Here is a 25,888-nt window from a genome sequence, read left to right as displayed (position 1 = left end):
AGTGCTCCACTTTTTCCAGTTTTTTTTGTTTTTAAACATACTGTTTGTTGTTAGGAATATTCTCTACTCCATTTTGTAATTTCTCTGAAGTTGATTTTGGGATTTTCTATTTTCATACCAATTGATAATCCCTTCATCATTTAAATTCTGAAATATTTTAATTTATTTGCCCCTACCTGTATAAAATACAAAATGCTATAAATTATATAGATAAAAATGTCAACACTCTGAGAACAAATATTATAGGAAAGAAAAAGATTGTAGCTAATTGATCTCTGTTGAAATTTCAAACTTAATAATAATTATCTTTATGATTCTTGACTGGTAACTAACTTCCCTGAGCTCAGTTAAATCACATGTAAAATGGGAATAATGATGTATATATAGGGTATATTTTAACTTAAACATGATGAAGCTTTTATGAATAGATTCACATGGTATATGAATTCAATTAGAAAGACTTTTTATTGATTAAATGGTGTATGGATTTCTCTAAATGTCTTAATGTTTTGTTTTCAGGGAGAAATTAAATTTTTTATCTGTAATTTGGAAGCTAAGTTGATAACAAAATGAAGGCAGCAAAGAAACTTCAATCCAGTAATAGCAAATTAGCAAGTGTTACAGAATTCTCTAAAAAAAAAGAAGTACTCAATTTACCATTTTCATCTAATCCAAAAGAAAATCGTGGTGCAAAATCAGTACGTGATAGAATTGAACCAATGGTTCTAAGATCTCCACCAACAGGAGAATCGGTTGTACGGTATGCTTTGCCCATTCCATCGAGTAAGACAAAGGAGTTAATAGCAGAAGATGAAATGATCAGAAATATTACCAAACATCTGAAGATGGTAAGACACTCCTGGTTCCCATGTTGGGGAGTCCCCATAATGACCCTTGGATGTGGTGATTTTCTAGTAGGATGCATAGGACTCAGCATATAGTTATGGTAAGATTTATTAAAGCAGACAAATGAAGCAAAATCTAGAGGAAACCAGGTCCAAGCTTACAAGAATGTTCTCACTTTGGAGTCATGTAGAACACGATTAATTCCTCTAGCAATGATTTGTGTTAACACAAGTGACATGTCTACCAAGGAAAATCATTAGAAATTTGGTGCCCAGAGTTGTTTTTTTTGGGTGCTGGGGATTGAACCCAGGGCCTTGTGCTTGCGAGGCAGGCACTCTACCAACCAAGCTATGCCCCCAGCCCCTGGTGCCCAGAGTTTTATTGGGGGTGGTCACTTAGGGTCCTTATGCCTAGCATGTACCAAAATTTCAGTCTCTCAAGAAAAGCAGGTGTGCAGCATAAATCATATTGTTTGTACAAACAATTTAGGGATAGGAGTCACTCATTAGTGAATGGTAGGAAACTTCCTGAAAACCAGCTTCTCTAATGCTAGGCTAAGGCCTGTTTTGCAAGCAGGAGTTTATAAGCACAGACGTTTCTAAGTCTCATGTCTGCTCTGTTAACTCTTCTTTGCTCTTCAGAATCTAGCTCATAGTGTTGGAAAAATATCCCTGTTCTCTGAGGTTTGTTTTCTTTTGAGTAATGATCCAGAATTGAATTGTAAATGTACCAAAATACATGTGAAAACAATGAAGAATACAAATATAGTTGGCACACTTCCAAAATACAAGTTTCGTTCAAAGTTTGAGGTATTAACACAGAGAAATTCCTTTAAATCTGTATTGCTTTTGTCTCCACATTTCTATTTTCTTACTCTGTTCCGAGGAGAAAGACACACTGAGGAAAACTTAATATTTCAACCATCATGTACACAGCCTTTCTCTTTCAGATGATTATAAACACAGAAATGGTAGCCAGGGCATCTCTCCATTGCTAGGGAGTAAGGTCAAGGATTATTGCTTATGGTTTGATGATATGTGATAGCTTGATGATATGATCTTTATGGTGTGTGATGGGGCATGGAATGGAAAGTTTAAGTTTATAGCAGTGGCAGAAATAAGTCTTACTGCTAAAATGGTCCTGGCATTATTGGCTTTACCTTTACATTTTACATTTAATATTTAATTTTAAACTATGAATATATTTAATTTGCTCTGTATTTTTTCATAGGTTGTTTCTGCTTTGGAAGAATCCTATGGATTTGGTGTTGAAAGTAGAGCAAAACCAGTAGTGAAGCCTGAGGAGAAAGATTCATCTTTATCTGTAAGTATATATAACCCTAATCTGGAGAAATTAACACTGAAAAGTGCTCAGGTTTTCTTTTTAAGTCCACATATATTCTCAGAATGAATTCCCTATGCATGAAAATGATAGTTTGGAAAATTTTTGATAGGGGTATACTAGATTTTCCGCCCTCTATTAATTAAGGCATATTTATATCTTAAGCCTACTTTTAATAATAATGCTTCTCCTATTTAATTTTTAAGCATGGGCTTGACTGTCAGTTTGAGATGCATATTTTGTATCAACATGTTCAGAAAGTATTAGAAAGCTATTTCTACCATGCTAGAAAAAGAATAAAGGAGGTTATTGAGACTTAACACATGTCTTCCTTCTGTATATTGGAATAATTCAGCTATTAAGATAACTACATGGTTTTTCTCCTTCAGCTTATTGATGTACTATGCTGGAGCATGCTGTGTTTCAATTTGGACAATGTATATTACAGTATCTTTAAGTTCAATTCATTTTGTAGTGTCTGATTGGCTGTTAAGCTCCATCTGATAATTTTTTTTCAAATATTGTAATATTCACATCCAGGATTATCTTTTGGTTCCTTTGAAGATATTGTTACATCTCTTCTGCTATTTTTCTCACCTCTTTATACCTATTCTATTTTTCTTTCCTTGAAAATGCTTTTTATCAAGAATAGATTTAACAATTTCCTTGTTTTCTAATTCTAATATCTGGGTCATCAGAGTTTGTTATACTGTTTTTTCTTTTGATTATGGATTATATTTTCCTGGTTCTTCATATGTTTTATATGTTTTTGTATTGAGTTCCAAAACTTGTGATATAAAAGAACATTGGAAATGGAGATACAACTTATTTTCTGGAGAATGCTTATTCTTTCCTTTGCCATTTAGGGTGAAAGGCTAATCATTTAGTCTCCTAAGAATTGAATTGAGCTGGAAATATTAACTTTTAATTTAATTGAATTCTCATTTAATTTCTGTAATCTACAATCTTTCCTTATTGTTGCTTTCCTGGAAGGATCGATTTATTTGATCTTGTCTTTATTTCAGCTGGCAGGAGTTTGGACTTCAATTTTAAATAGGTTTGGTTACAATTGGTTAAATTTGGCAGAGTTTCAAAATGTAATCACCACAAGGATATGCAGAGTAGGATCTCTCTGCTTTCAATTCCTTTTTTTTTTTATAGTTTATAATCACTACCACAACCAAAACATGAAACATTTCCACTATCCCGAAAAGCTTCACTGTAACTCTTTGTGTTCAATTCTTTCCTCCTATCTTGATTCCAGTCATTGGTCCTTCATTATAGTTTTGTTTTTTCTAGAATTTCATATAAACAGAATCACATAGTACGTAGACTTGATTATTCAGCTTTCCCCCTTATTCATGTCTTGTAGATTTATCCATGTTGTTGTATCCACATATCAGTAGCTTGTTCCTTTTATTGTGAAGAGTACTGCATTGCATGCCATTCCACTATTTGTTTATCTTCCCACCAATTAATAAACAATTTGTATTGTTCAATTCAGTAGATGTTTTGGCTATTATGAATGAAACTTCTATGAACATTTGTATACAATTTGTATACAATGAGAACATATGTGCTATTAAGAGTTCACTTAGAAAAAAATAGAAAGAAGGAGTTCAATTAATAGTTTATACTGTATGTATGTTTAACTTTGTGAGAAACTTCTGAACTATCATTTTGAGTTTCTAACAGTGGTGTATGAGAGTTCCAGTGGCACCACATCGTTACCAAACCCGATATTGTCAGTCCTTTTAATTTTGGTCATTCCCAATGGATATATAGACCTCTTTTTCTGCCATCTTCTTGGCAAAATTCAAACAGGGAGGGATCTGGTGGAAGAAACTTGGTTGGGTTGAATGATTTACTTTTGTGTTCTGTACTCTTTCTCATTCCAGTCCATCTGCCAGGCTGACTGATTGTCAAAGGCTCAGTTGATTTTTCTTTATTGCTTCAAATTTTTTGTCAACGACATGCATGCTTTTAGACTGTGCACACCAGGTCAAGTACTATCCTATATCCACTGTGCCTCTATTAAGTATGGATATGACTTTGGTTCTTTGTTCATCTGTGAAGGACTTTTTCTGTGAAATTCAATTCTTCGGGTCTTTTGTTCTTGCCTTTTTAATATCCTCAAGGAAAACAGGAAGGTTATATACTTTTTTCTTTTCATGATATCAACACTGGAGTGAAGAGCTTTTGTGCCTTTTTACATTCTAATGTTATGTGGCAGTTTTGACTACTTTCTAGCACTACTAGATCTTTTTGACAACAATTTCTTTTTATTTCTTTGGATTGATTGGGACACATGATTATCATTATTGATAAATGAGGCTGAAAATATATTAGCATTATTATTATTATTAGTTATATATATTGCTATGCCCAACAAAGTTGAAGTTCTATTAGTAAGGAAGAAAGGAAGAATCAATATTCTGAATTATTATATAATCTACTTATCTCATAACATCTACTATTGTCATAATTCTTGATTATTTCAGTGTCCATGTAGAAGAACTTTCCAAATAATTAGCCTTTCATTTCATTGAATTTCTTTCCTCCAGTGATCACATCTTTTAACTACTAAGAAGTGATATTTTCTAATCCTTGTCACTACCAGTAAGTGTTTCATAATGTGAATTTCAATCATCCTAATCTATAACCACCATCTCCTATCTTTCCTACTTAGTACATTTAATATTGAGTCCAGAAATTCTTTGATTTCACTGGGACCTACCTGTAATCTGTTGGTTCTATTGCCATTTTAGTGCCACAGATCTTCCTTTTGTCCTCTTACTCAGGTTAAATTGCACTGTTCATTGTTATTAACACTTCTTTTCACATATTTTCAACCCTCTTGCCCTGTCTTGTCTCTTTTCTTGATGTTATTTGGTTAAAATGCAAACAGTGAGGTAGAGCTTCATCTTCTCTGTATGTGACAACTGAAATATGGGTGTAAGAAAAATCTTCAAGTATGCTGGTGGTCTTGCTTTATATTTGCAATTAGTAACTCTAGTCTGTTCATTTCCCATTCTCTTGGAAGGTTATTTCAGTTTTTTCCCTTTGAGTATGTTTAAAATGTAATGTTCAAGGAATAAACTATTCATGGAGAACCATTCTATGAGAATCCTAACTATATATTCACATTTAAGACTTGCTTATCATGGGTCAGTTCTCTTATTTATAAGTCACTGTTTTACTAGAAGAGATTAATCATTGTGATGTGTTAATCTATAAATATTTTTTTCCTCAAAGTTTTCTATTGCTTAATAGGTAAGAATGGAAGACTACAGTTTTTGCCAAGTATACTTACAGTCAAAAGTTTGATTCACATTCATTTCTTTATTTTGTGTGATGTGGGTGATTAAACTCAGGACTTTGTCCATCCTAGGTGAGCACTCTTCCACTGAGCTACAGCCCCAGCCTCACATTGAATTTCTAACAGAAAGAGATATTTATAAGTTAAATACACAGTGGTTACCTTTTTTAGACCACCTAAAATTTCAGGAGAGTAAGGCTGGATTGTTTGATTTTCTGCAGATACATAGAGAAGAATGAGAGGAGAGATATACTCAGTATGTCATCATTGAACCACTCCTCAAAATGCACTTTGTTCCACATTTTCTTTTTGGGAAAATTTCTTTTTGGGAAGCATGTTTTCTTGCCCTGCATGTTTGAAGGAATATAAATTACACTAAAATTAAAATATTTTCAAAATATAGTTAAGTATACTAAGAAATAGTACAATATGCAAATGTATTCTGAAAAATAAAAGTAACTTTCTGTTTTGTTATTTTTTTTCTGAAAGGTTGGGGATGATATGAATTCGTTCTTGGTAAATTGTTCACAATTTGCAGTTCAGCTAGAAGAAGCAGTTAAAGAAGAACGTAATGTATGTACTCTGTGTACTCTGTGTAAACTACCAAGTGTGAAATATTAAAACTTGCGTTGGTAGGTGAAACTTGAATGTGATATCCAGCTCACAGTATTAGCATAGATTCAATATGAGTTATAAAAGGCATTGGAAAACGTTTTTATTTTCCTTTATTCTTCACATAGGCAATTAGATATCTGAATTTTTCTTCTAAGTTCAAAACTGAGAGTATCATTTGTGTTTTCAAATGTAATATATTTTATTTCAGTTTGTAAAATATGGTATAAAACTGTTTTCTTGGTTGAGTAGATTCATTATTAGTATATAGAAGAGCTATTCATTTTTATATATTATTTTGTTCCTGTTACTTTGCTGAATTTATCAACTCTAGAAATCTTCTGGTGGAGTTTTTTTTTTTTAATTTTCTGAGATCGTATCATCTGCCAACAGTGAAATACTGATCATTTGACTTTTTTTTCCTGCTTGCGTCCCTTTTATTTCATTCTCTTGCCTAATTATTCTGGCTAAAAATTTAAGTACTGTATTGAAAAGGAATGGTGAAAGTAGACATCCTTGTCTTGTTCCTGGTTTAAGGGGAAAGGATTTGCGTTTCTCCTCAGTCAGTATGATTTTGGTTTTGGGTTTGCCCTATATATATACCCTGTATAATGCTTAGGTAAATTCCTTTTATTCCTAATTCTTCAGAGTTTTTATCATGAATAGGTACTGAATTTTGTCAATGCCCTTTTCTGCATCTATTGAGATGATCATTTGTTTTTTGTCGTTGGTTCTATTTATGTAGTGTACGACATTTATTGATTTGCAGATGTTGAACCTCCCTGCATTCCTGGAATGAAAACAACTTGGTCATGTTACATAATCTTTTTAATGAGTTGTTGAATTTGATTTGTTAACATTTTGTTAAAGGATTTTTGCATCTATGTTCATCAGGGATATTGGTCTATGGTTTTCTGTCATTGCCATGTGCTTATCAGGGTGGTACAAATTTCATAAGAATGAGTTTGGCAATGTCCACCAGCCCCCTCTATTTTCACCAACCCCCCTCTACTTTATGAAATAATTTGAGGATCATTGGCATTAGTTATTCTTTAAGGGTGTGATAGAATTCAGTTAAGAATCCATCTGGCCCTGCATTTTTCTTTGTTGTAAGGCTTTTTATTAAGGCTTGAGTCTCATTTCTTGATTGTTCTGTTTACTCTATCCTTTTGGTTTAATTGTGGTAGGTCATGTATGTCTAGAAATGTATCCATTTCTTCTAGATTGTCCACTTTATTAGAACATAAGTTTAAAAATAGCCCCTGGTGATTCTCTGGATTTTAGTGATGTCTGTAGTGTATATTCTTTTCATCTCTAGTTTGTTAATTTAGCTCTTCTCTGTCTTTCCTTTGGTTAGTTTGGTTAAGGGCTTATCAATCTTGTTTATCTTTTCAAAGAACCAAATTTCTACTACATTGATCCTTTGTATTTTTTAAATTCTCAATTTCGTTATTTTCAGCTCTGTTCTTAATTATTTCCCTTCTTCTACTGGCTTTATAATGGTTGGTTCTTGTTTTCTAGGACTTTGAAATGTATCATTAGGTTGTTTTTTGGGATCTTTTTGTGTAGGCACTCATAGATATATACTTTCCTTTTAGAATTACTGTCATAGTATCCTTGAGATTCTGGCATGTTTTATTTCTATTGTTCAATTCTAAGAATTTAAAAATTTCTCCCCTGATTTCTTCTATGGTCCATTCATTATTCAAAAGTATAGTTTTCAATCTCCACGTATTGATGTAGTATCTATAGTGTTTCTTTTTTTTTTTCAAAATAAACATCAATATTTATTATATGAATAGGAATTTTAGAAAACGAAACAAAAATTCTCGGCAAAACTTCTTGTGTAAGAAAAACAGCATAGTTTGCTTGTATTTACCTACTATAATGTTTAGAGTTTCATGTTTTTTGTTTTTCAAAATAAGCTCATTTCTTCTCATGCTGGAACTCTGCCCATCATTCTCTTCATAATGACTAGCACTCTAATCCGTGTGGCACTGACCCAGCTGATCCTTCCCTGAAATAGTTTTTTTAAAATTATTTTTAGATTTATCTTTTAATTTTTTACAGACTGCATTTTGATTCATTGTACACAAATGGGGTGCATCATTTCGTTTCTATGGTTGTACACGATGTAGATTCATACCATTCATGTAATCATACATGTACATAGGGTAATGATGTCTCTCATTCCACCATTTTTCATACCCTCCTCCCTCTCATTTCCTTCTACATAATCTAAAGTTCCCCCATTCTTCTCTCTCCTCAGCCCCCCGCCCCCATTATATCATTCTCCACTTATCAGGGAAAACATTCAGCCTTTGGTTTTTTGGCCTTGCCTTATTTCACATAGCATGATATTCTCCAATTTCACTGTCGATTTCTAGTTTCATTCCATTATTATGTCATAAGTTGCAAGGAAATTACCTTTTTGTATTTGATAAGACTTGGTGTATGGCCTAAAATATGGTCTATTTTGGAGAACGTTCTATGAGCAGCTGAGAACAAAGTATATCCAGCTGTTGTTAAATGAAATATTCTGTAGATATCTGTTGGGCCTCTTTGACTTATACTGATTTTTAGGTCTGCAGTGTCTTTGATGATTTTATGTCTGAATGACCTAGATACTGATGAAGTACATTAAGTCAGCTAGTATTGTATTAGCATTCATCTGAGCTAATATTTTAGTATTTATTTTTATGTAAGTAGGTACACCAATATCAGGACATAAATACTACTGTTATATATTCTTGTTGGATCATTCTTACCAGTGTGAAATAACCCTACACTTTTCCAGTTAATTTTGTCTTGAAGTATGCTTTGTTAAATATGAGAGTAGTTATTCTGGCTTGCTTTCAGTCTTTATTTGCATGGAATATAATTTTTCATACTTTCACATTAATTCTGTGATGTCTTTGCCTGAGCAATGTGCCAGTCTACAGACACTTGGGTCATGGTTTTAAATCCAATCTTCCTGTGTATGTCTTTTAACTGGGGAGTCAAGACCATTTTTATTCTGCATCATTATAGAGAGGTATTTATTATCTTGTCATTTTGATTTATTTCTTGTGTTTTCTTCAATCCTGATTCTCATTTGTTTGCCTAGTGGCTGCATGACCTGAGTATCTCTGGGCTTGGAGAGAGTACCATACCAATTATCTCTGTGCTGGTTTGGGGAATTGTATATTTAACCCCCCACCCTCAATTTAACACAGAGTTCTACTTCACAAACTGCAAAGAACTTAGGGTCTAATGCTTCTTCACACAAACTTCATCCTGCCTACCTTTAGTACAAATCTAAATGACTCCAGTGGTTCCATGGTGTGCCTGGACTCTGGGGAGCTCTCTGGAGGATATGAGGGAAAGGGCCTGTATTATCTGTGGCCCAGCAGCCTGATTTCTCCTTGGCTTATACTGAAACTTTGTCTGTTTGGTGGGAAGCACAGTGCCAGGGCCTTTGAGCTCCTTAGTGAATCCCGTTGATACAGTTTCCCAACGTGGGGGTAGATTAAACTCTGTTGAGCTGTGGCATGTTGGTAAATGTACCACACCTGGACAGGTTGACTGTCCTCTTTGAGTGTTTTCCTCCATTCCCTTGATGGTGGTGGGGCTGAGGAACTTTTGACTCATAGTGATCCCACTACATAAGTTAATTATATGCCTGGTTTAAAGGCATCCCCCATGAAAATATTTGCTGGTATTGCTAGGTGGGATAACACTATGGAAATTTAATCATTTTAGAGCTGCCAGTTTAGGTATTTTCTTTATAAAATGACTGCCTGCCACAATTCACCAACAAATTGAGAAAAGAACACTTCTCATGCATCAGCTCACTTTGCAACTTCTGCCCCAGCTTAATTGGTGTGCATTTCATTTCTGCTAGTGTTTCTGAGGCAAACTTGTCAGCTTTGCCTTTGCTTCTTTATTTTTTACACTTTCCTCCAGATTTGACCTAACATTTCAGGTACAGGTTTGGGATTGATGAATTCTTTCTGTTTTAGTGACCAGAATTTCAGACTCTGAGTCGCTGGTAGTCTACTATGGTCTTTCAGTGTGTACTCTTTGTCACCAACCTTGCTGATTAGCTATTCTCTCTGTTTTGATACCAAGCAGCAGAAAAAGTAGGATCTGCAACCCGCAACTCCATCATCTCATCTTGATCCCTCCTATATCATGGTTTTCAATGACATTTATCAATTTAAAAATTTATAGACATTTTAATAGATTATCTTAGTTATTGTAGACAATATGGTAATATATGTTATTTGTACCTATATCATTGTTCTTTAGTCATATTTTTTATAGGAATTTGTAGGATTGCCATGGTGTTATGTATTGTTAAAATTATGGGCCAGGTGCAATGGAGCACACCTGTAATCCCAGCAACTCAGGAGGCTGAGGCAGGAGGATGGCAAGTTCAAAGCCAGCTTCAGCAACTCAGTAAGACCCTAAGCAACTTAGCAAAACCCTGTCTCTAAATTAAAAAAGAACTGGAGGTGTGGCCCAGTGGTTAAGTGCCTCTGGGTTCAATCCCCAGTACAAAAAAATAATTATGGAAATCATTATATTTTGACTGAGTCTCTGCACCAGGCCACAATAGACCAGAGCAAACCAAACTAGAATGCAACCACTTGTGGTGGGTACTATGTAATCAAAGTGAACTTTAAAATGAGCCAGCTTAAAAACAAAACAAAACAAAACAAAACAGGAGATTTACACAACCATTCAAGAGGTACAACAATGAGTAAAAACTAAAAAAAATGTAAAAATCAATAATTCTTGTAAAATCTACAAAAGAAATGAGGTAAACCTGTGCTACCTATCCTAAAATGGGAGCTACCCTCAAATTGGAGAGCATTAGTAGACAAATACAGAGAATTACAACTTACAAGAGCAGAAACTAATAGCAAAACCCTGCCCAAACCTGAAATGTAATTGATGATTTTCAGTGTGGAAACATTAGAGGTACCCATTATCAAGGGATGCCCACACTTTTAGGAATTTTATCTCTGGGAACTCTACCAGAGTCTCACCTGAATAACAGATAATTCCTTTTGAGCTTCTGACAGAAGAGAGGGAAAGAAACCACTTTGAAATATTCAGGTGTATTCTATTTTTAATAAAGTATGCTTTCATTGGAAGGTATTTAACTAGAACATAACTTGCTGGGATTTCAGAACTTAACTGATCCAGTAGCCATCTGTCCACCTAAGGGGATATGGGGAATTGAAGGTCACTTCCCAGGCTCACCCAAAGTCTTAGACCTAATTATAAGACAATAGTTGCTTACCCCCATACCTTACCTAAGTAAAGTCCTGTTTATGCCAGTTCTTTTACTCAATACCCCATCTCTATCTATCAAGAAGAAATTATGAGGCTTGCTAAAAGGCAAAAATCAAAGTTTGTAGAGACCAAACATCAGAAATGGACTTACATATATTAGGTTATTGGAATTAATCTAGAATCTAAAACAACTATGATTAATATGCTAAGTGTTCTAATGAAAGAGTACAGAGCATATAAGAACAGATGGGCAATGTAAACAAAGATATGGAAATTTTAAGAAATAACCAAAAAGAAATGCTAGAAATAATTTTAAAAAATAACCACTGTAAAAGAAATGAAGAATGCGTTTGATGGACTTATCTGTAGACTGGACATGCTAAGGAAATAATGTGTGAACTTAAGGATATCTCAATAGAAATCCCCCAAGCAGAAAATTAAAGCAGAAAGTGACTGAAAAAAAAAAAAAAAGAAAGAAAAAGAAACCAGAGGCAGAGTATTTAAGAACTGTAGGACAACTGCAGATGATGTAACATACACATGGTGTAAATACTGGAAGAAGAAAGAGAAGAAAGTAGATAAAAATATTTGAAACAATAATGGCTGAAAATTTCCATAAGTTAATGTCAGATACACAAATCCAAGAAGCTCAGAGAACACTAAGAAGGATAAATGCTCCAAACACTGCACATAGGCAATCATTTTCCAAACTACAGAAAATAAAAGTAAAAATTATGAAAGAAACCAGAGGAAAAATACCTTTCTTTTATAGATATTCAAGAAAACATGCAAGCAAGAAGAGTGATGTCAAATATTTAAAGTGTTGAGAGACAATAACCCCTAATGTAGAATTCTGTAGCCTATAAATTGTCCTTCAAAAATGAGGAAGAAATAAATCCTTCGACAAATTGAGGGAATTTTTTGCCAATATACCTTCCTTGCAAAAATGTTTAAAAAATTCTTTCTAGAAAAGGAATATGATGTATGGGCATACTTATTTCCATATAAAGAAAGAAGAAGGGTTTTTCAAGATGGCGGACTAGAGGTCGGCTGCATTTCACATTGCTCCAGGACGCAAGATTCAAAAGAGGAGATAGTGAGAGACTTGGGACCAACTCAAAGCCGCCGGCTGAGTCTCTCCCGTTGGGGAGGCGTCCTGGATGGGGCGGTAGCCCTGGAATGCAGGGAACTTTGTGAAGTAGAGTTGCTCGGTGAGACGCCCCTCCCCCCCGCTGGAGCGGTAAACACAGACAACTGGGATCATCGTAGAGGAGGCGGCTCAGCACAGCGCTTGGACTCAGAGCAACCACTGGGGCTCCGGGCGGCTGCCTGAGGAGGAGCTGCGTGGCGAGCTGTTTGGACTCAGAACGACCACTTCTGAACACCGGGGGGTTGCCTGGAGGAAGAGGAGAAGTGCGGCGGGTCGCTTGGTCTAGGAGTGACTGCATCAGAGCCACAGGCGGTTGCCAAAGGAGGAGCTGCGTGGCGAGCTGTTTGAACTTAGAACGACCGCTCCAGAACACCAGTGGCCTGCCTGGAGGAGGAGCTCGGTGGGTCGCTTGGTCTAGGAGTGACTGCATCAGAGCTACAGGCGGTTGCCAGAGGAGGAGCTGCGTGGTGAGCTGTTTGAACTCAGAACGACCGCTTCTGAACACCGGGGGGTTGCCCGGAGGAAGAGGAGAAGTGCGGCGGGTCGCTTGGTCTAGGAGTGACTGCATCATACCAAAGGTGGTTGCCAGAGGAGGAGGCGAGTGGTGAGTTGATTGGACTAAAAGCGACTGCTCCTGAACACTGGTGGCCTGCCTAAAGGAGGAGCGCAGTGGGTCACTTGGTCTCGGAGCCACCACTCCTGAACACCCGGGGGGCTACCCCGAGGAGAAGGAGGAGGAACAGGGCGGGTCACTTGGACTTGGAGTGACTGCCTAGGGCTACGGGCGGTTGGTGGGAGGAGGAGATGCGAAGTGAGTTGCTTGGACTCCTAGTGACTGCATCAGAAACCGGGCCGCTGTCCGGAGGAGGAGGTGTGTGGCGGGTCTCTGGGTATCGGAGCTATTGTACGGGGCTCCAGGTGGCGGCTCAGAGGAGGGGCCACATAGCCAGGCGATTAGGTGCAGAGCAGGGTCCCAGGAGCTAGGTGGCTTCTTGCTGGAACAGCCGCACAGAGACACACCTAGGGGCAGAGCGAAGTTTCCAGGACTGCGGGCAGATTCTCTGGGAGAGGCAGCCTAAGGAGACTCGCCTGTGAAGGGTGAGGCTCCCAGGCCCAGGAGGTAGGTCCGGGCCCCTGGGAACATTGCAGAGGAAGACAGCCCAGCCCAGGCGGTAGTTGTAGATTGAGGGGAACCTCTAGGAGGGCAACTGACCAGCAAGATGTCCCCACCGAGTGAGTCTTTTCTGCCGGGTGAGGTTTTCCCACAGGGACGGTAAAAGCAGAGACACAGGCACAAACAGGCCTTGCCTCAGCCTGCAGCCTAGTTCCCCTTTGGATGACCATGGGTCAACAAGTTGAGGCACCTTTGCCCACTAGCAGGGAATATACGCCACCTGAGGGTCACCACCCCTAGAGAGGCAGCTTCTTTGTGGAGCTCTGCATTATCAACTTCCTCCAAGACTTCAGGCTACTGAAGGATAAGAGGGGATATACTAGCAATCTTCAGGGACATTATAAGTCGATAGAGGAAATCTGCAATATCTTAATGACCCACTGATTCCTGAACAATATGAGAAAACAAGGGAAGAAAATGCCCCAAACAAATCTAGATGTTACATCAATAAAATCCAACGACAGCACGGCAGAAGAAATGACAGAAAGGGAGTTCAGAATGTACATAATTAAAATGATTAGGGAAGCAAACGATGAGATGAAAGAGCAGATGCAGGCATTGAATGATCGCACCAATCGACAGTTAACAGAGCAAATTCAGGAAGCAAAAGATCATTTCAATAAAGAGGTAGAGATATTGAAAAAAAACCAAACAGAAATCCTTGAAATGAAGGAAACAATAAACCAAATTAAGAACTCCATACAAAGCATAACCAATAGGATAGAACACCTGGAACACAGAACTTCAGATATTGAAGACAAAATATTTAACCTTGAAAACAAAGTTGAACAAACAGAGAAGATGGTAAGAAATCATGAACAGAATCTGCAGGAACTATGGGATATCATGAAAAGGCCAAACTTGAGAATTATTGGGATTGAGGAAGGCTTAGAGAGACAAACCAAAGGAATGAACAATCTATTCAATGAAATAATATCAGAAAATTTCCCAAATCTGAAGAATGAAATGGAAAATTAAGTCCAAGAGGCTTATAGGACTCCAAATACACAAAATTACAACAGACCCACACCAAGGCACATTATAATGAAAAAACCTAACATACAAAATAAAGACAGAATTTTAAAGGCTGTGAGAGAAAAGAACCAAATTACATTCAGGGGGAAACCAATACGGATATCAGCAGATTTTTCAATCTAGACCCTAAAAGCTAGAAGGGCCTGGAACAACATTTTTCAAGCTCTGAAAGACAATGGATGCCAACCAAGAATCTTATACCCAGCAAAACTTACCTTCAAATTTGACGATGAAATAAAATCATTCCATGATAAACAAAAGCTAAAAGAATTTACAAAAAGAAAGCCAGCATTACAGAACATTCTCAGCAAAATATTTCATGAGGAAGAGATAAAAAACAAAGAAGCAAATCAGCAAAGGGAGGAATTATCCTAAAGGAACTGTCAAATAAAGGAGGAACCAAGATGTGTCAAAAAATAAATAAATAAATAAATATTTAAATATGAACCAAGTGACCGGGAATACAAATCATATCTCAATAATAACCCTGAATGTTAATGGCCTGAATTCATCAATCAAAAGACATAGACTGGCAGATTGGATAAAAAAGAAAGATCCAACAATATGTTGCCGGCAAGAGACTCATCTCTTAGAAAGAGATACCCAAAGACTAAAGGTGAAAGGATGGGGAAAAACATACCATGCACATGGACTCAGCAAAAAAGCTGGAGTATCCATCCTCATTTCAGATAATGTGGACTTCAAGCCAATGTTAGTCAGAAGGGATAAAGAAGGACATTTCATACTGCTTAAGGGAAACATAAATCAGCAAGATATAACAATCATAAACATTCTATGCCCCAAACAGTGGCTCATCCATGTATGTTAAACAAATCCTTCTCAATTTTAGAAACAAAATAGACCATAACACAATAATACTAGGTGATTTTAACATGCCTCTCTCACCACTGGACAGATCTTCCAAACAAAAATTGAACAAAGAAACCATAGATATCAATAACACAATCAATAATTTAGACTTAACAGACATTTATAGAATAAAGAGCGAATACACTTTCTTCTCAGCAGCACATGGATCCTTCTCTAAAATAGACCATATATTATGCCACAAAGCTAATGTCAGCAAATACAAGAAGATAGAGACCCTACCTTGTATTCTATCAGATCATAATGGATTGAAGTTAGAAATAAATGAAAGAGTAAAAAACAGAAAATACTCCAACTCCTGGAGATTAAACAATATGCTATTATATGATGAATGGATAACAGAAGATATTAGGAAGGAAATTAAAAAATTCTTAGAGGTAAATGAGAACAAAGAAACATCATATCAAAATCTCTGGGACACTATGAAAGCAGTACTTAGAGGAAGATTTATTTCATGGAGCGCATTTAATAAAAGAAGTAAAACTCAACAAATAAACAACCTAACACTACAGCTCAAAGCCCTAGAAAAAGAAGAACAGACCAACACCAAAAGTAGTAGAAGACAGGAAATAGTTAAACTCAGAGCTGAAATCAACGAAATTGAAACAAAAGAAACAATACAAAAAATTGACAAAATAAATAGTTGGTTCTTTGAAAAAATAAACAAAATTGATAAACCTTTAGCCACACTAACAAAGAGAAGACGAGAGAAAACCCAAATCACTAAAATTCGGAATGAACAAGGAAATATCACAACAGACACGACTGAAATACAAAACATAATTAGAAGCTATTTTGAAAATCTATACTCCAACAAAATAGAAAAACTCAAAGACATCAACAGGTTTCTAGAGACATATGAATTCCCTAAACTGAACAAGGAGGACATACACAATTTAAATAGACCAATTTCAAGTAATGAAATAGAAGAAGTCATCAAAAGCCTACCAACAAAGAAAAGTCCAGGACCAGATGGGTTCTCAGCCGAGTTCTACAAAACCTTTAAAGAAGAGCTCATTCCAATACTTCTCAAAGTATTCCATGAAATAGAAGAGGAGGGAACCCTCCCAAACTCATTCTATGAAGCCAATATCACCCTGATACCTAAACCAGACAGAGACACATTGAGGAAAGAAAATTTCAGACCAATATCCTTAATGAACATCGACGCAAAAATTCTCAACAAAATTTTAGCAAATCGCATACAAAAACATATTAAAAAGATAGTGCACCATGATCAAGTGAGTTTCATCCCACGGTTGCAAGGTTGGTTCAACATCAGGAAATCAATAAATGTAATTCACCATATCAATAGACTTAAAGTCAAGAATCACATGATTATTTGATAGATGCAGAAAAAGCATTTGATAAAATACAGCACCCCTTCATGCTCAAAACCCTAGAAGAAATTGGGATAGTGGGAACATTCTTTAACATTGTAAAGGCCATCTATGCTAAGTCCATGGCTAATATCATTCTAAATGGTGAAAAACTGAAAGCATTCCCCCTAAAAACTGGAACAAGGCAGGGATGCCCTCTTTCACCACTTCTATTCAATATCGTCCTTGAAACTCTAGCCAGAGCAATTAGACAGACCAAAGAAATTAAAGGGATATGAATAGGAAAAGAAGAACTCAAACTATCCCTCTTTGCTGATGATATAATTGTATACTTAGAGGAACCAGGAAATTCCACCAGAAAACTTTTAGATCTCATAAGTGAATTCAGTAAAGTAGCGGGATATAAGATCAATGCACATAAATCTGAGGCATTTTTATACATAAGCGATGAATCTTCAGAAAGAGAAATTAGGAAAACTACCCCATTCACAATAGCATCGAAAAAAGTAAAATACTTGGGAATCAATCTCACAAAAGAGGTGAAAGACCTCTACAATGAGAACTACACAACACTAAAGAAAGAAATTAAAGAAAACCTTAGAAGATGGAAAGATCTCCCATGTTCTTAGATAGGAAGAATTAATATTGTCAAAATGGCCATACTACCAAAAGTGCTATACAGATTCAATGCAATTCCAATTAAAATCCCAATGATGTACCTTACAGAAATAGAGCAGGCAATTATGAAATTCATCTGGAAGAATAAAAAACCCAGAATAGCTAAAGCAATCCTTGGCAGAAAGAGTGAAGCAGGGGGTATTGCAATACCAGATCTTCAACTCTACTACAAAGCAATAGTAACAAAAACGGCATGGTATTGCTACCAAAATAGAAAGGTGGATCAATGGTACAGAATAGAGGACACGGACACAAACCCAAATAAATACAATTTTCTCATACTAGACAAAGGGTCCAAAAATATGCAATGGAGAAAAGATAGCCTCTTCAACAAATGGTGCTGGGAGAATTGGAAATCCATATGCAACAGAATGAAACTAAACCCATATCTCTCACCATGCATGAAACTAAACTCAAAATGGATCAAGGATCTCGGAATCAGACCAGAGACCTTGCATCTTATAGAAGAAAAAGTAGGTCCAGAGCTTCAACATGTCGGCTTAGGACCAGACTTCCTCAACAGGACTCCCATAGCACAAGAAATAAAAGGAAGAATTAATAACTGGGATAGATTCAAACTAAAAAGCTTTCTCTCAGCAAAGGAAACTATCAGCAATGCGAAGAAAGAGCCTACAGAGTGGGAGAAAATCTTTGCCAATCATACTTCAGATAGAGCACTAATCTCCAGAATCTATAAAGAACTCAAAAAACTCTACACCAAGAATGCAAATAACCCAATTGACAAATGGGCTAAGGAAATGAATAGACACTTCACAGAAGAAGATCTACAAGCAATCAACAAACATATGGAAAAATGTTCAACATCTCTAGTAATAAGAGAAATGCAAATCAAAACCACCCTAAGATTCCATCTTACCCCAATTAGAATGGCGATTATCAAGAATACAAGCAACAACAGGTGTTGGCGAGGATGTGGGGAGAAAGGTACACTCAAACATTGCTGGTGGGGCTGCAAATTAGTGCAGCCACTCTGGAAAGCAGTATGGAGACTCATTAGAAAACTTGGAATGGAAGCACCTTTTGACCCAGCTATCCCACTCCTTGGCCTATACCCAAAGGACTTAAAATCAGCATATTACAGAGATATAGCCACATCAATGTTCATAGCTGCTCAGTTCACAATAGCCAGATTGTGGAACCAACCTAGATGTCCTTCAATTGATGAATGGATAAAGAAAATGTGGTATATATATACAATGGAATATTACTCAGCCATAAAGAATGATAAAATTATGGCATTTGCAGGCAAATGGATGAAACTGGAGAATATTGTGCTAAGTGAGATAAGCCAATCTGAGAAAACCAAAGGAAGAATGATATCACTAATAAGTGGATGATGACTGATGACACATAATGGGGGGTAGGAGGGGTTAGTGTTAGGGTTAGAGTTAGGTTTAGGGAGGGGTGCAAGAATGGAGGAAGGAAGGACTGTATAGGGGGAAAAGAGGGGGGGGGGGGGGGGGGGGGGGAAGGGAAAAAATAACAGAATGAATCAAACAACATTACCCTATGTAAATTTATGATTACACAAATGGTATGCCTTTACGCCATGTACAAACAGAGAAACAACATGTATCCCATTTGTTTACAATAATTAAAAAAAAAAAAGTAGAATGTCAGAATGGGATTAAGTGAAAGTAAAATATGAACTACTCCTTTTAAAAATTCTTAATTGATCTTACAAATAGTTTGTTCAGAACAATAATAGCCACATTGTGTTCTATTAATCATCTATCTATCAATCAATCAATCATCTATCCAGTGATTGTATGGTTAAGTTTAAGTGAAATTCATTAGAATAATGATGCAGGGATGGGAGAGAGGAATTAGGATTATTTTGTTATTATAAAATACTCCCATTACCCATAAAATAGTACAGTGTTATTTGAAAGTGAACTTGGATTAGTTGTAAATGTATATTGAAATTCTAGGGCAACTACTAAAAACAGTAAAAAAATGAATTGTAACTGATAAGCTATAGAAAATAAAATCATATCAAATGCTCAATTAAAACCACCAAAGTCATAAAATGGTAAAAGACAAAACATGAACAAAGAATAAGGGCAAAATTTAATAAATAGTGGCACATATGGTTGACTAATTTCATTATATCAATGATCACTTTGAATGTGAATGGTATAAAATGCACCAATTAAAAAAGTGGAATAAAAGACAAGATCCAACTATGTTTTCCACAAGAAATACAATTATATAAGTATAAATCCCAATGGATAAAGAATGCAATTCTCATAATCATCAAAAGAAAGTCAGTGCTGGGTGTGGTGAGGCACACCTGTAATTTTAGTGACCTGGGAGGTTGAGGTAAATTTGAGGCTGCCCCAGTAAATTAGTGAGATCTAGTCTTACAAAGTTCTGGATCTGTGGCTTAGTGGTAGGGGGCCTCTATTTTCAATCCCCAGTACCACAGAAACAAACAAACAGACAAAAAAAAAAAAAAAAAAAAAAAAAAAAGAGAGAAGAAAAGAAAGATGGAACAGCTACATTAATTTCAAACCAAGAAAATTTCAGAACTTCAGAACTTCAGCAGTTAGCAGGGATAAGGAAGACCATTGCATACTGACAAAAGTGATGATCCTTCTAGAAGACCTAACAATTTCTAACATGTATGCACCTAACTGTAGGACATCAAATACTTGAGATAAAAACTGATGGAACTGCTTACCACTGTCATGCTTCCAAAGAGCCTACATATGTAATAGCCTAAATTAAGAAGGAGATGAATTCACTATTATAGTTGGAATGCTCAGCACCCTTTTTCAGAAATGGGCAGGTATAACAATCAGTAAGAACATATTTGAACTCAATAATGCCACCAGTCAATTGTACATAACAGCCATCTATAGAGTACTTTATCAAACTACAAAAGAATACACGTCTTTCTCAAATTCATAGGGCTCATTTACCAATACAGATCACATTCCAGGTCCTAAAACATACCTTGCCACATTAAAAAAAAAAAAAAAAAAAAAAAAAAAAGCCCAGAGAATCACATAAAGTATGTAATTAAGCTAGCAATCAGTAACAGAATGGTAGCTTGAAAATTCCCCAATGTGTTTCTAAACAATGCATGGATCAAAAAAGAAATCTTAAAAATTTAAAAATATTTTGGGCTGAATGAAAGAAAATATGACATTAAAATTTGTGAGACATAATGAAGTCTGTGCATGGAGAGACATTTACAGCATTAATGTAGTTTGGATGTCGAATTTCCCTAAGGTGGTGCTTTTGGGATTTGGTGAAACCTTTAGTTGGTGGGGCCGGTAGCAGGTCTTTAATTAATTAATTAATTAGGAGGACAATCATCCCATGTGTCCTTGTACATGTGATTTGACAAATTCACACTCAAATGCAAGAGTGCAGGGTGGCAGCCAGGGCTGGGGGCGGCAGGCAAGAGGCTGGTCCGAGGGGCAGGGCTGCCATTGGAGGAATGAGTCCTGGGCTGGGGCGCCCGGGGACCAGTCAGCACTACGTGGGGCGTGTTTCCACGCTGGAGTAGAGGCCCTCGCGGTGCTCCATCCCACGGCACACCTGGCAGACGCTGGGGGTCCACGGCAGGCTTTGCATGAGCACAGGGTGTGCAGCTGGATGCAGAGGGGCGGGTGCTGCCGAGGCAGCTCAGGCGCGTCTCTGGCTCAGACGCCACCTGCGGTGTGTCCAAGCTCAGTCTGACCGCAGCCAGCAGACGACTGCTATTGTCCATAAAGTTAAAACATCAGTGATGGTGACATCAGAAAGCACAGAGGTGAAGGTTCACAGAAGCCATGTCGGACGTGAGTCTGTATCAGTTTTATTTGTCAGTTGGGCCTCATGAAGCTGGAAGAATTTCTTGAAAATGTCAAAGGCATCCACATAAATGATGAGAGTTGTCACACAGGGCTGTGGTAGCAGGTCTTTAGACCACTGGGGGATGGGTTCCCAAAGGGGATCATGGGACCCTATCCTATTTTCTTTCTCATTTTTTTTGCTTTCTGGCTTTATGATGTAGTTGGTTTTGCTCTACCCACACAGGCTATAGGCCTAAAACAATGGAGGACAATCAGTCATGAACAGGAACCTCTAAAACCCATGAGTCAAAATAAACCTTTTCCTCTCTTTTTTTTTTTTTAAATCCTTCTTTTCTTTTTAAAAATTATTTATTTATTTATTTTTACTTTTTTACAGATTGCATTTTGATTCATTGTACACAAATGGGGTGCATCATTTCGTTTCTATGGTTGTACACGATGTAGATTTATACCATTCCTGTAAGCATACATGTACATAGGATAATGATGTCTGTCTCATTCCACCATTTTTCTTACCCCCCACACTCATTTCCTTCTACATATTCTAAAGTTCTTCCTTTCTTCTCTCACACCCAACCCGCCAACCCCCATTATTTACCATCATCCACTTATCAGGGAAAACACTTGGCCTTTGGTTTTTTGGGATTGGCTTATTTCACTTAGCATGATATTCTCTGGTTCCATCCATTTACCTGCAAATGTCATAATTTTATTCTTTATGGCTGAATATTTCATCGTGTATATATACCACATTTCTTTATCCATTCATCTGTTTATAATTAATTTTCTTAGGAATTTTATTGTAGTGATGGAAAGCTGACAATGCAAGCATGGAATGTATATATTAAAAAAAAAGAAAGACCTAAAATAAAATAGAAAAAACAAACAACTAAACTTCCACCTTGGAAATCTAGAAAAAGAGGAGCAAAATAAATACAAAGTTAGCAAAAGAAAACAGATAATAGAATTAGAGCAGAAATCAATGAAGTTGAAACCAGGCAATCAAGAGAAAATCAATAAAACCAAGAACTGATTCTTCAGAAAGATAAATAAAAATGAATAAATCTGTAACAAGACTAGGTAAGAAAAAAAAAGAACAAAAATATGAATATCAGGTATGAAAGCAGTCACTATAGATCCCATGACCGTTAATAAGATAATAAAAGAATACTGTGAATAATCAAATACCCACAGAGATGAAATGGATTTATTCTTTGAAAGACGCAATCAGCCAAAACTCACTCAAGAAATAAGATGCAATCTGAATAACCCATATCTAGTAAAGAAGTTGAGTAAGTACTAATAACATAAAACACAAAGTGCTAGACCCATGTGGGTTCACGTGTGAATTCTGCCCAACACTTAAGAAATTATATCATTCTCTGAAGTATATTCCAGAATATAAAAGCAAAGGAAATACTTTCTAACTCATTCTGTGAGTCCAACATTAATAGTGAAGACATCATAAAAAAAGAAACCAGAAATGAATCTCTCTCCTGAATATGGATGGAAATTCTCAAAAATACTAGCAAATCAAAATCCAGTAATTCATTAAAAAAAATGCATAATGAACAAGGAAGCTTTTCCCAGATGTGCAATGATGGTTCAACAGTTTGAAAAGCATTTGCTGTAATTCGTCATGCCAATAGGCTCAAGAAGAAAAAATTAAATGATTTAATCAACAGATGCAGAAAAAACATTCAACAAAACTCAGTACCTATTCAGGAACCTTCATCTTATGAAGAGCATCTCCAAAAACCCAAGGCTAATGTCCTTCTTGCTGGTGTAAAATGGAAGCTTTCCCACTAAGGCTGGAAACTAGACTAAGATGTCCCTTTTCACTACCACTCTTAAATATTGGACTGGGAGTCCTAGCTAACACAATAAGACAAAGGAAATAAAAAAGAATACAGACTAAGAAGGAAGAAATGAAACTAAGTGTTCACAGATGACATCATCATCTATGTGGAAAATCCCAAAGAATAAATAAAACAATTTTCCTAGAACTAATAATCAATTATAGCAATGTGGAAGGATATTAATCATTTTCCTGTATGGACATGAATAAGTAGAATTTGGAATTAAAAATCATTATACTGGTACTCCCCAAATGATATAATGCTATTTATAAGGTATAAATTTAATAAGTTATATACAAGTCTGTGTGAGGAAAATCAGAAAACACTAATGAAATAAATCAAACACAAAGAAAATAAATGAAGAGCTATTCCATGTTCATGGTCAGGAAGATTTAATTAATTAATTACTTAATTACTTAATTTTTTAAAAGTTTCTACTGACTATTTCCTCCACATAAGTAAAAGTTCCCTGAGAAACTTTCAGGACAGCTGAAATTCTATAAAGGGTCATAGCATCTGCACAAGACCAAAATAAGAGATATCCAAAATAAGTCATGTTATAATATTATCATTAGTTTTATCATTATTCTGTACTTCTTTTTAGAAATAAAAAGTCTCTGACCACAGAGAAAGTTTGTGGTCTGTCTCAAAGGAGGTCACCCAGAAAACAATACACAGTAAAAAGAAAAACATAAAATATAGAAAGCTTTCCAGAGGTGAGCAGTTATTTGTTTTCACACTTTTTTTTTTCACCTGATAAGTGATAGGGTATACTGCTAAGTCTCCTTTGTTCATTTGAAGGATGCTTTACATAAAACTGATTTAAACATATTATTACCTAGATTTCAATCCTGAAGGCAGGCTAGCTCTGAATTATTAAATGATTTAAAAGTTAATTACAAAATAAAAATTGTTCAAATGACCAATTGTCCAAATTGAAAATAGAAGATTAAAGGATAATTGTCCAAGTAGCATAGCTACAATTTAATGAATGGCCTGCTGAGTGACAGACACAATCATCAGTGTTTGCAATGGGTCATTGTTAAGGTTAAAATCATCTGCAGGGGTGAGCTTATTTTTTAAAATTTAAAAATTTTTATAGACTGCATTTTGATTCATTTGCACAAATGGGGTACATTTTTTTGTTTCTGTGGTTGTACACCATGTAGATTCACACCATTCATGTAATCATACATGTATATAGGGTAATGATGTCTATCTCATTCCACCACTTTTCATACCCCTGCCCCCTCCTCCCTCTCATTTTCCTCTATGTAATCTAAAGTTCCTCCATTCTTCTCTCATCCCCCGACCCTCCCACCCCCATTATTATCATCATCCACTTATCAGGGAAAACATTTGGCCTTTGGTTTTTTGGGATTGGCTTATTTCACTTAGCATGATATTCTCCAATTCCATCCATTTACCTGAAAATGCCATAATTTTATTCTTCTTTATGGCCGAATAATATTCCATTGTATATATGTACACCAGAGTTTCTTTATCCATTCATCTGTTGAAGGGCATCTAGGTTGGTTCCACAATTTACCTATTGTGAATTGAGTTGCTATAAACATTGATGTGACTGCATTACTGTAATACGCTAATTTTAAGTTCTTTGGGTATAAACTGAGGAGTGGGATAACTGGGTCAAAAGGTTGGTCCATTCCAAGTTTTCTGAGGAATCTCCACACAGCTTTCCAGAATACCTGTGCCAATTTGCAACTCCACCAGCAATGTAAAAATATGCCTTTCTCCCCATATCCATGCCAACATCTATTATTGTTTGTGTTCTTGGTAATAGGAATAAGATGAAATCTTAGAGTTGTTTTAATTTGCATTTCTCTAATTCCTAGAGATGTTGAACACTTTTTCATATACTTACTGATTGCCTGTATGTCTTCTTCTGTAAAGTGTCCAGTTCCTTAGTCCTTTTACTGATTGGGTTCTTTGTATTTTTGGTGTAAAGTTTTGTAAGTTCTTTATAAATTTTGAAGATTAGTGCTCTTTCTGAGGTGCGTGTGGAAAAGATTCTCTCCCACTTTATAGGCTCTCTTTTCACATTATTGATTGTATCTGTTGCTGAGAAAAAGCTTTTTAGTTTGAATCCATCCCATTTATTGATTCCTGCTTTGATTTTTTTGTCCTTTGGGAGTCTTGTTGAGGAAGTCTGGTCCTAAGTCAACATGATGAAGATTTGGGCCTACTTTGTCTTCTATTTGGTGCAATGTCTTTGGTCTCATTCCTAAGTCCTTGATCCATTTTGAGTTGAGTTTTGTGCAGGGTGAGAGATAGAGGTTTAATTTCATTTTACTACATATGAATTTCCAATTTTCCCAGAACCATTTGTTTAAGAGGCTATATTTTCTCTATTGTATGTTTTTGGCTCCTTTGTCTAATATGAGGTAACTGTACTTTTGTGGGTTTGTCTCTGTGACTTCTGTTCTGTAACATTGGTCTGTCTATCTATTTTGGTGCCAATACCATGTTGTTTTTGTTACTATTGCTCTGTAGTACAGTTTAAGTTCTGGTATTG

The 25,888-nt window shown here is 36.1% G+C and overlaps 1 protein-coding gene across 1 annotated transcript in view; it reads left to right on the top strand.

Moving 5' to 3' along the window:
- The window catches only part of LOC124962025 (coiled-coil domain-containing protein 7-like), a 114,271-nt gene that overhangs the window by 4,221 nt on the left and 84,162 nt on the right, over positions 1–25,888 (top strand). Inside the window, exons 2-4 of the mRNA XM_047521111.1 lie at positions 520–848; positions 2,077–2,169; positions 5,996–6,079. Of these exons, the coding sequence (XP_047377067.1) occupies positions 570–848; positions 2,077–2,169; positions 5,996–6,079 (456 nt within the window). The 5' untranslated portion in view covers positions 520–569. The remainder of the gene's footprint in view (positions 1–519; positions 849–2,076; positions 2,170–5,995; positions 6,080–25,888) is intronic.

The sequence above is a fragment of the Sciurus carolinensis genome, chromosome 12 (assembly GCF_902686445.1).
Source record: "Sciurus carolinensis chromosome 12, mSciCar1.2, whole genome shotgun sequence".
In the NCBI taxonomy this organism is placed as follows: domain Eukaryota; kingdom Metazoa; phylum Chordata; class Mammalia; order Rodentia; family Sciuridae; genus Sciurus; species Sciurus carolinensis.
Note: the sequence above shows the minus strand (reverse complement) of the source record. Positions and strands in the feature narration are given on the sequence as shown.